The sequence below is a fragment of the Panthera leo genome (genome assembly GCF_018350215.1).
Source record: "Panthera leo isolate Ple1 chromosome B3 unlocalized genomic scaffold, P.leo_Ple1_pat1.1 chrB3_random_Un_scaffold_42, whole genome shotgun sequence".
Lineage (NCBI taxonomy): Eukaryota > Metazoa > Chordata > Mammalia > Carnivora > Felidae > Panthera > Panthera leo.
Genome location: NW_024962220.1, coordinates 301589 through 314424, shown reverse-complemented (window position 1 = coordinate 314424; position 12836 = coordinate 301589). Strand labels below are relative to the sequence as shown.

The 12836-nt window shown below is 42.6% G+C and overlaps 1 gene segment (V, D, J or C); it reads right to left on the bottom strand.

Annotated features, from left to right (window-relative positions):
* Window positions 1-1914: 1914 nt before the first annotated feature.
* LOC122212736 lies at window positions 1915-2280 on the bottom strand (the record flags this gene model as incomplete). The annotated part of the segment is given in 1 exon segment: window positions 1915-2280. A coding segment is annotated over 1 exon segment (351 nt), but the record flags the coding sequence as incomplete, so codon positions are not given.
* Between the last annotated feature and the right edge of the window lie 10556 nt (window positions 2281-12836).

The following is a 12836-nucleotide window of genomic DNA, read 5'->3' as shown; positions in this document are numbered from 1 at the left end:
GAGTTTCTCCTTGCCTCCAGTGGGGAGTGTTGGACCTTGTCCCCAGTGTTGTGAGTTTTAACTAGGTGAGTTTGGTCTGCTTGTTAAAAGAAACTAATTCCTATCTCCCCTAGAGGTGAGGATATGCGTCACTGTATGATCAGCTGACTCGGTGCGTGTGGGGGCTTACGGTGGTCTTTGGAGGAAGGGGTGCAGTGGTGGTCTGGTTTCCAGGCACTCTTTCCTAGTAAGCAAGCACTTGATGGGGGCTGGAGTAGGTGGAGCTTGGTGTTAGTGGCTCAGCTTGCACTGGGGATGCTGTGCTGCTGAGTGAAATCTGTCCATGCTGATTGGTGGGAGGAAATATTGGCATCAGCTCCCTCTCTAGTCCCTGGAGTTGGAGTTCCCAGCCTCCCCTGTTCAGGAAGCTCTCACACAGAGAGAACACTTGTGGTTCCCAGGCTTCTGTCAGAATTGCTTTCACCCTGTCTGCGTCCAAGCCATTGACCCATCTGGTGGCACAGGGCTCTTATGTTTTATCTCAGGAGCTCTAGCTGGGTTTGAAAACTCCAAATTGTGTGAACTCAATATGACAGGGAACCCACTGATCCTCTGGGAGAGGGTCTTGGTGTGCTGTGCCTGGAGCTGGTTTACCCCAGATGGGCAGTTGTATGAACACTAGGGGCTTGGAGTACATGGTGAAGAACAACCAGAAGGCAGCGTCCAGCTAGCTGCTCTCAGAAGAGGCTCCTGTGCTAATGATCAGGGAATTTTAATGGTGCCTGTCAGCTCTCCTGTCCTATGAGAGGCAATGCCCCGTCTCCCAAATGCACTCCACAAAGGGAATTTTCTCTCCCCATGCGACCCAGGGAATACTCAGACCACAGTTCCCCTTATGGGCCTCTGCCCTCCTCCACAGGAGCACTGCTGTGCCCACCAGACTCCACCCCAATGATGGGATTGACTTTTAAATCTTCAGTCTTCGAGCTCCATGTTTACAGGAGGTTGACTTGTCATGATTAACTTTATAGGTTATCTTGACTGTGTCATGGGTGCCCAGATTCACCACTGTTTCTGTGGATGTCTGTGATGTGTTCCAGAAGAGATTGGCATTTCCATCCATGGTTTCTTTCTGCCTGGGCACCACCCATTCCATTAAGTTTGTCAATAGAATCTGATGCAGATGGAGGACAAATTCCCTCATTTTTACTTCCCATGTGCTTGTTTGAACTGGAATATTGGTCTCCTCTGGCCCTTTTTCTGAGAGTTACATTATCAGCTCTCCACGTTCTGAGACTAGACACTAGTCAGAATCAGACAAGAATTACATCACGGGTTTTCCTGGGTCTTCAGCTTGTGACAGTAGATCATGGGACTTCTCAACATATTTAGTTATGGAAACCAATGACATTTGGGTTGTGTTCCTCAGGGGAATCTTGACTAATACATGGAGATTGTTTGTCTCTCCTTTAGAGTAATTGAATAAAGCTGTAGCTCATTGAAAGTCCTGAGTAGCAAAGGGCTATGAAGAAAGTGTCACGTTGTTTGACTGGGACAAGGGCAGGGTGAGGATAAGGAGGAGCTGTGGGATCCTGTGGTCCTGGCTGCACAGGGAGCGCATCTGGGAATCCTGTAAATGTGCAGCTGTTGTGCCTCAGGAAATCTGTACCTCACTCATGTTGAGGGACCAGAGTAAGCAAGTGCAAACAACTGTGTCTTTGTGCATGTTCGTCTAGTTTCCCTATGACAACCCAGTTGCTAATTCCGAGAGTTAATAGGTAAACACAGAATCATATAACTAGGGAGGCTCCCTGGGGAAACTGCTGTGTGGAGAGGAAGCCCCAGACCCTGACAGGAAACCTGCCTGTAACCTCCATCTGCACCTGCGCCTGGGAACACAAAGGAGAATTGTGCATAGTGTGCGCCCCCTGGTGGTGCTGATCCCCTCCTTCAGGGAGGTTTGTGTCTGGGCTCGCAGTGATGTCCCCTCACTGTGTCTCTCGCACAGTAATATGTGGCCGTGTCGTCGGTCTTGAGGTTGTTCATCTGCAGATACAGCGTGTTCTTGGCGTTGTCTCTGGAGATGGTGAATCGGCCCTTCACGGAGTCTGCGTAGTATGTGCTACCTCCACTACCACTAATTGCTGCGACCCACTGCAGCCCCTTCCCTGGAGCCTGGCGAACCCAGCTCATTCCATAGCTACTGAAGGTGAATCCAGAGGCCACACAGGTGAGTCTCAGGGACCCCCCAGGCTTCACCAGGTCTCCCCCAGACTCCACCAGCTGCACGTCACACTGGACACCTGCAGACACAAGACATCTTGGTCAGGAAACTGTCACACACTCACTGTTTCTCACACATATCCACTCACATACTCAGTGTCTCTCGTTCACCATGAATTACCTTTTAAAAGAGCAACCAGGAACACCCAGCCCAGCACAAACTCCATGGTGAGGTGTGTGTGTTCTGTGCTGATCACAGAATGGGAACACCTGGGACTCCCAGGGCTGGGGCTCGTCTCCCAGCTGCACGGTCGAGCTGGGTTGGTTTTATCAGCACAGGGAGGGCCCCATTTGCATGTCCTCTGACATATATATCAAGCTCCAGACTTAGGTTTGATTGTGTAAAAGTGAATGACAGGGTTAGGGACGCACTTCTATATTAGTTTGTGTGGATGGCGGTGTGACAATATGAAGAATTCTTTTTTTTTTCAGTTTTGGATTTTTACGTATATTAATGGAGGCTTCGGCATAACCTTTAAGAAATATTTACCTCAACAGCATGATCACGCATTATTTTCTCTTAAAATATTTTAATTTTTAAAATTATTAATTAGTATTTATTTTTAGTTTTAAAAATTAACATCCAAATTAGTTAGTATATAGTGCAACAATGATTTCAGGAGTAGATTTCTTAGTGCCCCTTACCAGTTTAGCCCATCCCCCCTCCCACAACCCCTCCAGTAGCCCTCTGTTTGTTCTCCATATATAGGAGTCTCTTGTGCTCTGTCCCCTCCATGTTTTCATATTATTTTTGTTTCCCTTCCCTTATGTTCATCTGTTTTGTCCCTTAAAGTCCTCATATGAGTGAAGTCATATGAATTTTGTCTTTCTCTGACTGACTCATTTCACTTAGCATAATACAGTGTAGTTCCATCCACATAGTTGCAAATGGCAAGATTTCACTCTTTTTGATTGCCGATTAATACTCCATTGTATATATTTACCCCTTCTTCTTTATCCATTCATCCATCAATGGACATTTGCTCTTTCCATACTTTGGCTATTGTTGATAGTGCTGCTATGAACATGGGGGTGCATGTGTCCCTTTGAAACAGAACACCTGTGTCCCGTGGAGAAATGCCTAGTAGTGCAATTGCTGGGTCATAGGGGAGTTCTATTTTTAGTTTTTTGAGGAATCTCCATACAGTTTTCCAGAGTGGCTGCACCAACTTGCATTGCCCCCAAAAATGCAAAAGAGATCCTCTCTCTGCATCCTTGCCAACATCTGTTGTTGCCTGAGTTGTTAATGTTAGCCATTCTGACATGTGTCAGGTAGTATCTCATTAGGGTTTTGATTGGCATTTCCGTGATGATGAGGGATGTGGAGCATTTTCCCAGCACCACTTGCTGAAGACAGTGTCTCTATTCCATTGGATAATCTTTCCTGCTTTGTCAAAGATTAGTTGGCCATACATTTGTGGTTCCATGTCTGGATTTTGTATTCTGTTCCATTGATCTGAGTGTCTGTTCTTGGTTTTTTTTTTTTAATATTTTTTGGCATTTATTTATTACTTTTCAGAGACAGAGACAGAGCATGAGCGGGGGAGTGTCAGAGAGAGAGGAAGACACAGAATTCCAAGCAGGCTTCAGGCTCTGAGCTGTCAGCACACAGCCTGATGTGGGATCTAACTCACGAACTGCCAGATCGTGACCTGAGTCAAAGTCGGATGCTTAACAGACTGGTCCACTCAGATGCCCCTGAGTGTCTGTTCTTGTGCCAGTACCATACTGTCTTGATGATTACAGCTTTGAAGTATAGCTTGAAGTCTGGGATTGTGATGCCTCCTGCTTTGGTTTTCTTTTTCAAGATTTCTTTGTCTATTCAGCGGCTTTTCTGGTTCTATACAAATTTTAGGATTATTTTTTCTAGCTCTGTGAAGAATGCTGGTGTCACTTTGATCGGGATTGCATTGAATATGTAGGTTACTTTGGGTACTATCAGCATTTTAGCAATATTTGTTCTTCCTATTCAGGAGCGTGGAATCTTTTTCCATATTTTGTCTTCAATTTCTTTCATAAGCTTTCTATACTTTTCAGTATAAAGATTTTTCACCTCTTTGGTTAGATTTATTCCTGGGTATTTTATGGTTTTTGGTGCTACTGTAAATGGGATAGATTCCTTGATTTCTATTTCTGTTGCTTCATTGTTGGTGTATAGGAATGCAACCGATATCTCTGTGTGTGTTTTATATCCTGCCACTTTGCTGAATTCATGAATCAATTCTAGCAGTTTTTTGGTGGGGTCTTTTGGGTTTTCCATATAGAGTATCATGTCATCTGTGAAGAGTGAAAATTTGACCGCCTCCTGGCCAATATGGATGCCTTTTATTTCTTTGTGTTGTCTGAGTGCTGAGGCTAAGACTTCCAATACTATGTTGAATAACAGTGGTGAGAGTGGACATCCCTGTCTTGTTCCTGACCTTAGGGAGAAAGCTCTCAGTTTTTCCCCATTGAGGATGATATTAGCATTGGGTCGTTCATAGATGGCTTTTATGATCTCGAGGTATGGTCCTTCTATCCCTACTTTCTTGAGGGTTTTTATCAAGAAAGGATGTTGTATTTTGTCAAATGCTTTCTCTGCACCTATGGAGAGGATCATATGTTTCCTGTCCTTTCTTTTATCGATGTGATGAATCACATGAATTGTTTTACAGATATTGAGCCAGCCCTGCATCCCAGGTATAAATCCCGCTTGGTTGTGGTGAATAATTTTTTAATGTATTATTGTTTCTGGTTGGATAATATCTTGTTGAGGATTTTTGCATCCATGTTCATCAGGGAAATTGGTGTATAGTTCTCTTTTTAAGTGTTGTCTGTGTCTGTTTTTGGAATCGAGGTAATGCTGGCTTCATAGAAAGAGTTTGGAAGTTTTCCTTCCATTTCTAATTTTTTGAACAGTTTCAAGAGACTAGGTGTTAACTCTCCCTTAAATGCTTGGTAGAATTCCCCTGGAAAGCCATCTGGTTCTGGACTGTTGTCTTTTGGCAGATTTTTGATTACTAATTCGATTTCCTTACCTGTTAAGGGTCGGTTCAAATTTTCTATTTCTTCCTGTTTCAGTTTTGGTAGTGTATATGTTTCTAGGAATTTGTCCATTTCTTCCAGATTGCCCATTTTATTGGCATATAATTGCTCATAACATTCTCTTATTACTGTTTTTATTTCTGTTGTGTTGGTTGTGATCTCTCCTCTGTCATTCTTGATTTTACTTATTTGGGTCCTTTCCTTTTTCTTTTTGATCAAACTGGATAGTGGTTTACCAATTTTGTTAATTCTTTCAAAGAACCAGCTTTTAGTTTCATTGATGTGTTCTACTGTGTTTTGGTTTCGATAGCACTAATTTCTGCTCTAATCTTTAGTACTTCCTGCCTTCTGCTGGTTTTGGGTTTTATTTGCTGTTCCTTTTCCAGCTCTTTAGTCATAAGGTTAGGTTGTGTATCTGAGATCTTTCTTCCTTTTTTAGGAAGGCCTGGATTGCTATATACTTTCCTCTTATGACCGCCTTTGTTGCATCCTAGAGGTTTGTGTTGTGGTGTTTTCATTTTCATTGACTTCCATATACTTTTTAATTTCTTCTTTAACTGCTTGGTTAGCCCATTCATTCTTTGGTAGTTTCTTCAGTCTCTAATTATTTGTTACCTTTCCAAATTTTTTCTTGGGGTTGATTTTGAGTTCATGACATTGTGGTCAGAAAATATGCATGGTATGATCTCGATCTTTGTGTACTTACTTAGGGCTGAATTGTGTCCCACTGTATGGTCTATTCTGTAGAAATTTCCATGTGCACTGGAGAAGAGTGCATATTGTGTTGCTTTAGGATGAAATGTTCTGAATGTATTTGTTAAGTACTTCTGGTCCAGTGTGTCATTCAAAGCCATTGTTTTCTTGTTGATTTTTTGATCAGCTGATCTGTTTATTGTTGTGAATGTGGTGTTGAAGTCTCCTACTATTATGATATTCTTATCGATAAGTTTCTTTATGTTTGTGATTAATTGATTTCTATTTTTGGGTGCTCTCACAATTGGCGCATAAATGTTTACAATTGTTAGGTCTTCTTGGTGGATAGACCCTTTGATTATGAATGATATAATGCCATTCTGCATCTCGTGATGCGGTCTTTATTTTATTTTCAACGTTTTTTATTTATTTTTGGGACAGAGAGAGACAGAGCATGAACGGGGGAGGGGCAGAGAGAGAGGGAGACACAGAATCGGAAACAGGCTCCAGGCTCCGAGCCATCAGCCCAGAGCCTGATGCGGGGCTCGAACTCACGGACCGCGAGATCGTGACCTGTCTGAAGTCGGACGCTTAACCGACTGCGCCACCCAGGCGCCCCTTTATTTTAAAGTCTAGATTGATATCAATATGGCTACTCCGGCTTTCTTTTGTTGAACATTAGCATGATAGATGCTTCTCCTTCCCCTTATTTTCAATCTGGAGGCGTCTTTAGGTCTAAAGTGGGTCTCTTGTAAAAAGCATATAGATGGATCTTGTTTTCTTCTCCATTCTGTTACCCTATGTCTTTTGATTGGGGCATTGGGTCCATTGACGTTTAGAGTGAGTACTGAAAGATAGGAGTTTATTGCTATTATGATGCTTGTAGAGTTGGAGTTTATGGTGGTGTTCTTTGGTCTTTCTAACCTTTGTTGATTTTGGTATTTATTTATTTATACAGATATATTTTCATCTTTTCTCCCCTCAGAGATTCCCACTTAAAATTTCTTGCAGGGCTGGTTTAGTGGTCACAAACCCATTTAATTTTTGTTTTACGGGAATCTTTTTTATCTCGCCTTCTATTTTGAATGACAGCCTTCCTGGATACAGAATTCTTGGATGCATATTTTTCTGATTTAGCACACTGAATACATCCCGCCACTCCTTTGTGGCCTGCCAAGTTTCTGTGGATAGGTCTGCTAAACCTGATCTGTCTTCCCTTGTAAGTTATGGACTTTCCCTGTTGGTTTTATGATTCTCTCCTTGCCTAGTACTTTGTCAGTTTGACTATGATGTACCTTGTTGATGATCGGTTTTGGTTGAATCTAATGGGAGTCCTCCGTGCTTCCTGGATTTTGATGTCTGTGTCTTTGCCCAAGTTAGGAAAGATTTCCGCTATGATTTGCTCACATAACCCTTCCACCCCTATTTCTCTCTTCCACTTCTGGGACCCCTATGATTCTCATGTTTTTCCTTTTTAATGAGTCACTGATTTCTGTAATTCTTAAATCTTGCTCTTTTGCCTTAATCTCCTCTTTTTTTCTGTTTCATTATTCTCTATAAGGTTGTCCTCTATAACACTGATTCTCTGTTCTGCCTCATCCATCCGTGCCAACGCTGCATCCATCTGTGATTGCAGCTTAGGTATAGCATTTTAAATTTCATTCTGTCTATTTTTTACTTCTTTTATCTCTGCAGAAAAGGATTCTAATCTATTTTTGACTGCAGCTAGTATTCTTATTATTGTGATTCTAAATTCGGGTTCGGAAATCTTGCTTGTATCTGTGTTGGTTAAATCCCTGGCTGTCGTTTCTTCGTGGTCTTTCTTTTGGGGTGAATTCCTTCGTTTTGTCATTTTGAAGGGAGAAAAGGAATTAATGAGGTCGCAAAATTGAAATTAAAAGATAAAATTACTGGAATATTAAAATTAAAAATTAAACACACACACACAAATTGAACGGAATATGCTAGATCCTAGGTGTGTTTTGTTCTGGGTGTTGAAAGTGGATTGACAGATTAGAGAAAAAAATGGGAGGGGGAGAAAAAAAAGGAAATAATTTGAGAATTTGAAAAAATGAATACAATGAAGTAGACTAAAATGAGAGGATGGGAGTAAAATAGAGTTTGAAAAAATATACAGAAAAGTAAAGAATATAGTAGAAAAAATAAAGAATATTTTTAATAAAAATTAAAATAAATGTGATTTTTTTCTTTGTCTGTATTCTAGAAAAAAGAGAGGAAACAAAAAAGAGAAAAAAGACACAAAAAGGAAAAAAAAGGAAATTATTTGAAAATTCAAAAAGTGAATACACCGTCGTAGACTAAAATAAAATGATGGAAGTAAAATAGAATTTGAAAAAAATTTACATAAAAGCAATCAATATAGTAAAAAAATTAAAGAAAAATATTGTTAATAGAAATTGAAAGTAAAATGAAGTTTTTCTCATTCTGCATTCAAGAAAAACTACAGAAACGAAGAAGAGAAAAAAAAGAAAGAAAAAATAAAAGGGAAACTGGAAGTTTGAAAACGGGAATACACTGAAGTAGAGTAAAAAAAATGTTGGAAGTAAAATAGAATTTGAAAAAAAGTACAGAAATGTAAAAAATATAGTAATAAAAATTAAAGAAAAATACTTTTAATAATAATTGATAAGAAAAATCATTTTTTCTGTTTCTGCCTTGAAGATAAAGAAAAGAAGTGTAAAAGAGAAAAAGAAAAAAAAGAAAGAAAATTGACTAGGTGAACCTGCTAACAGATTGAAGTAGGACTGAAATTACTTCGTTATACCCTAGATGTCAGTCTATGTAGCTCTTTATAGTCTATAAAGTAAGCGGCAGTGAGACTTGTGTTCCTGAAGAGCCCTGTTGGCCCAGTTGGGTGGGGCTCAGTGTAATGGCTCAGCTCTCCACTAGATGGCGATTTTAGGCTCCTGGGGTGGATTGTTGTGGTGCTTGTAGGTGCGAATGCACATGCCGGGAGAGGTGAAAATGGCACCACCCAGCTACCAAGTCTGTTCTCCTGGATCAGCAATTGCGCACCCATCCTCTGTCTTCAGCCCTTGTCCACTCCCTGCTCCTTCACTCTCCGTGACCAGGCCCGAGGCCGCACCTCTCTCCCAAGTTTTGTCACAGACGCGGCTGTTTTCCCCGGACCCTTACATCCAAAGGACCGCAGCTTTGACCTGTTCTGCCCCTCTGTGGGAGGTATCACCAAGCAATGGCCCAATGAGCAATGGCCAAATATCAGCAGCACCTAGGAATGCTTGCTGGACCCTGTTGTTGTCGGTGCCCCGAGACTTTGGCCAGGTGCCAGCCCGCCCCAGAAAGAGTTCGCGAGAGAGTGTAACAGCAGCGTTTCATGGATTATGGAAAATCACAACACACGTCTGGCACCAGGCTTCACCCTAAACGACCTTGTTCCAGCACCAGCGAATGTGGCCGTTTTCTGGGGTCTGCTGGGACCAGAGGGCTTTGGCTGTCTCCTCCAAATGTCCTTCCAGCAGTGCAACTGCCTCTCCCCGTGTGGCCTGAGAACATCCCGGACCCCACTCTGTTCCTGGGATTCTTCCTTCCCACCAGAGCACCTCCAGGTATCGAGCTGTGGAGTTGCAGCCTTTGCACTCCCCTTGTTTACAGTCTTAGTGGAATTTACATACTCTCCTTTCTCCTTTCTCCCTTTTTAGTTGAGTCCCTGTGGCTGTTTCCAATTTTCCACTTTCTCTCCAGCTGCTTTTGGGGAGGGGTGCTTTTCCTTTATTCTCCCCCACTCCCCAGTCTCCGTCCTCTCTCCGCCTGCAAAAGCACCTCCCTTCCTGCAGCTTCTTGCTCCCCAAGGTCCCCTCTCCACGCCACGTACTGTTGAATTCTGTGGTTCAGGTTGTGCAGATTGTTGTGTTAATCCTCAATCAGTTTTCTAGGTGTGTAGGATGGTTTAGTGTTGGTCTGGCTGTATTTCATGGACGCGAGACACACAAAAATCTTCCACGTTGTTCCGCCATCTTGTCTCCTCCCCCATTGACTGCCTGATTTTCAATTGAACGTGTGAGGATATTATGCCACTCCCTTCTTTCCTGCAGGTTTCTGTGGACACTTCTGCCATAATCTTTTTTTATCTTCCCGTATTCGTTAGCAAACTCTTCTGTCTTTATGCTTATAGGGTTTTTTTAATCTGGGTATTTTGTGAATTTTACTATGTTATGTCTCAGAGTTGGCCTGCTTTTTTTTTTTTTTAATTTTAATGGGAATTCTCTGTGGCTCATAGATGTGGACGTCTGTTTCCTTCACCATTTAGTGGAAATTTTCCACTCCAATGCACTCAGACAAAACTTCTCCCCTTTTTTCTCCCTGTCTTCTTCTTCTGGGACTCCTTTGAAAAGAATTTTATTACACTTTATGGAGTTGCTGATTCCCTAAGTATACGTTTGTGATGCAATACTTTAATTTTCCTCTTCTTTCCTGCTTCATTTCTCACAAAATTTTATCTCCCTGGCACTTACTCATTCGTCTGTTTCTTTCTGCCATGAGTTCATTATATCCAATCAGGTTCACATCGTGGTTACAGCATTTTAAAAGTTTCAGCCTGACCTGGTTTTAGGTCTTTTCCATCTGTACTCAGGGTATCCTCATGTCTTCTAGGCTTCTCAAGCACAGGTAGTATCCTTATGATAGTTTTTAAAAGTTCTGTTTCCTTATGATAGGTATTAAATTCTGTTTGAGTCTTATTATTTATATGTGTTTCAATTATATCCCTGGCAATGTCCTTTTATGGTTTTTTCTTTTGGCATGAATTCCTCTATCACTCTGTATGTCCATGTCTCCTCTTTCTTAAGTGTTTTAGGAAAATCCTGTTATGTTTTCTGCTTCTAGAGTAGTGTCTTTTTTGAGAAATGTTTACATACTGTTAACAACCTGACATTCTGGAAGCATTTCTTGCATGTGCTGTGTGCTCTGTGCTGTCTTGTATTGGCTGCTCTGTCCCTGAGGTCAGTCCTCTGCAGAGATCTCCTTGCCTCCAGGGGAGATTTTTTCAACTTTGTCCATAGTGTTGTGAGTTTTAACTAGGTGAGTTTGGTCTCCTTATTAAAAGAGGCTAATTCCTATTTCCCCTAGAGGTGAAGCTATGCCTCACTCTATGGTCAGTAGACTTGGTGCCTGTGGGGGTATATGGTGGTCTTTGGAGGGAGGGGTGCAATGGTGATCTGGGTTGTAGGCACTCTTTCCCTAGTAAGGAAGCACCTGAGGAAGGAAAGGTGGGTATGTCTTGGTGTCAGTGGCTCAGTATCTACTGGGGGGTGTTGTGCTGCTCACTGAATTCTGTCCATGATAATTGGTGGGAGGAAATATTGGCATCAACTCCTTCTCTAGTCCCTGCAGTTGGAGTTTCCAGCCACCCCTGTTCAGGAAGCCCTCACATAGAGAGAACAATCTGTACTCATGGGTCCCAGGCTTCCTTCAGAACCCGGCCTTCACCCTGCCTTTGTCCAATCCATTGGGACACCTGGCAGCTTAGGGCTCTTATGTTTTATCTCAGGAGGTCTAGCTGGGTTTGAATACACCAAATTGTTGAACTCAATGTGACAGGGACCCCACTGATCCTCTGGGACAGTGTGTTGCTGTGATGTGGTTGGAGCTGGTTATCCCAGAAGGGCAGTTGCATGAACACTAGGAGTTTGGAGTTCATGGTGAGGAAGAACAAGAAGGGAGCGTTCAGTTAGCTGCTCTCGGCAGAGGCTCCTATGCTAATGACCAGGGCAGTGCAATGGTGCCTGTCAGCTCTCCTGCCCCATGAGAGGCAATGCCCTGTCTCCCAAATGCACTCCAAGAAGGTAACTGTCCCACCCGATATGACCCAGGGGATCCTCAAACCACAGCAGTCCCTATGGGCCTCGCGGCCCCTTCTCCACAGGAGCACTGCTATGCCCACCAGGGTCCACCCCAGTGAAGGCATGGACTTCTAAATCTTCAGTTTTTGAACTCGACATTTACAGCATGTTGACTTGTCATGATTACCTTTATGTGTCATCTTGACTGCGTTATGGGGGTGTCCAGATTCACAACTGTTTCTGTGTATGTCTGTGATGAGTTTCCAGAAGAGATTGGCATTTCCATCCATGGTTTCTTTCTGCCTGGGCATCACCCATTCCATCACAGTTCTGAGTAGAATCTGACGCAGAGGGAGGAAGAATTCCCTCATTTTTACTTCCCATGTGCTTGTTTGAAGTGGAACATTGGTCTCCTCCTGCCCTTGTTCTTAGAGTTACATCATAGGCTCTGCAGGTTCTGAGACTAGACACTAGTTCAGAATCAGGCGAGAATTATACCACTGGTTTTCCTGGCTTTCCAACTTGTGACAGTAGATCATGGGACTTCTCCACATATTTTGTCATGGAAACCAATGTGCTTTGGCTTCTGTTGCTTGAGGGAATCCTGACTAATACATGCAGATGATTTATCTCTTGTTTAGAGGAATTGAATAAAGTTGTAGCTCATTTAAAGTCCTGAGTAGCAAAGTGCCATGAAGGAAGTGTCACGTTGTTTGATTGGGACACGGGCTGGGTGAAGATAATGGGGAGCTGTGGGAGCTTGTGGTCCTGGCTGCACAGGCAGTGCATCTGGGACTCATGTAAATGTTCAGCTATTGTGCCTCAGGAAATCTGTAATTCACTCATGTTGAGGGATAGGAGAAAGCAATGCAAACAACTGTGTCTTTGTGCATGTTAGGGTAGTTTTCCTATGAAAACAATGATCTAATTCACACAGGTAATAGGTAAACACAGAATCCTGTGTCCAGAGAGGCTCCCTGGAGAAACTGCTGTGTGGACAGGAAGCCCCAGACCCTGACAGGAAACCTGCCTGTAACC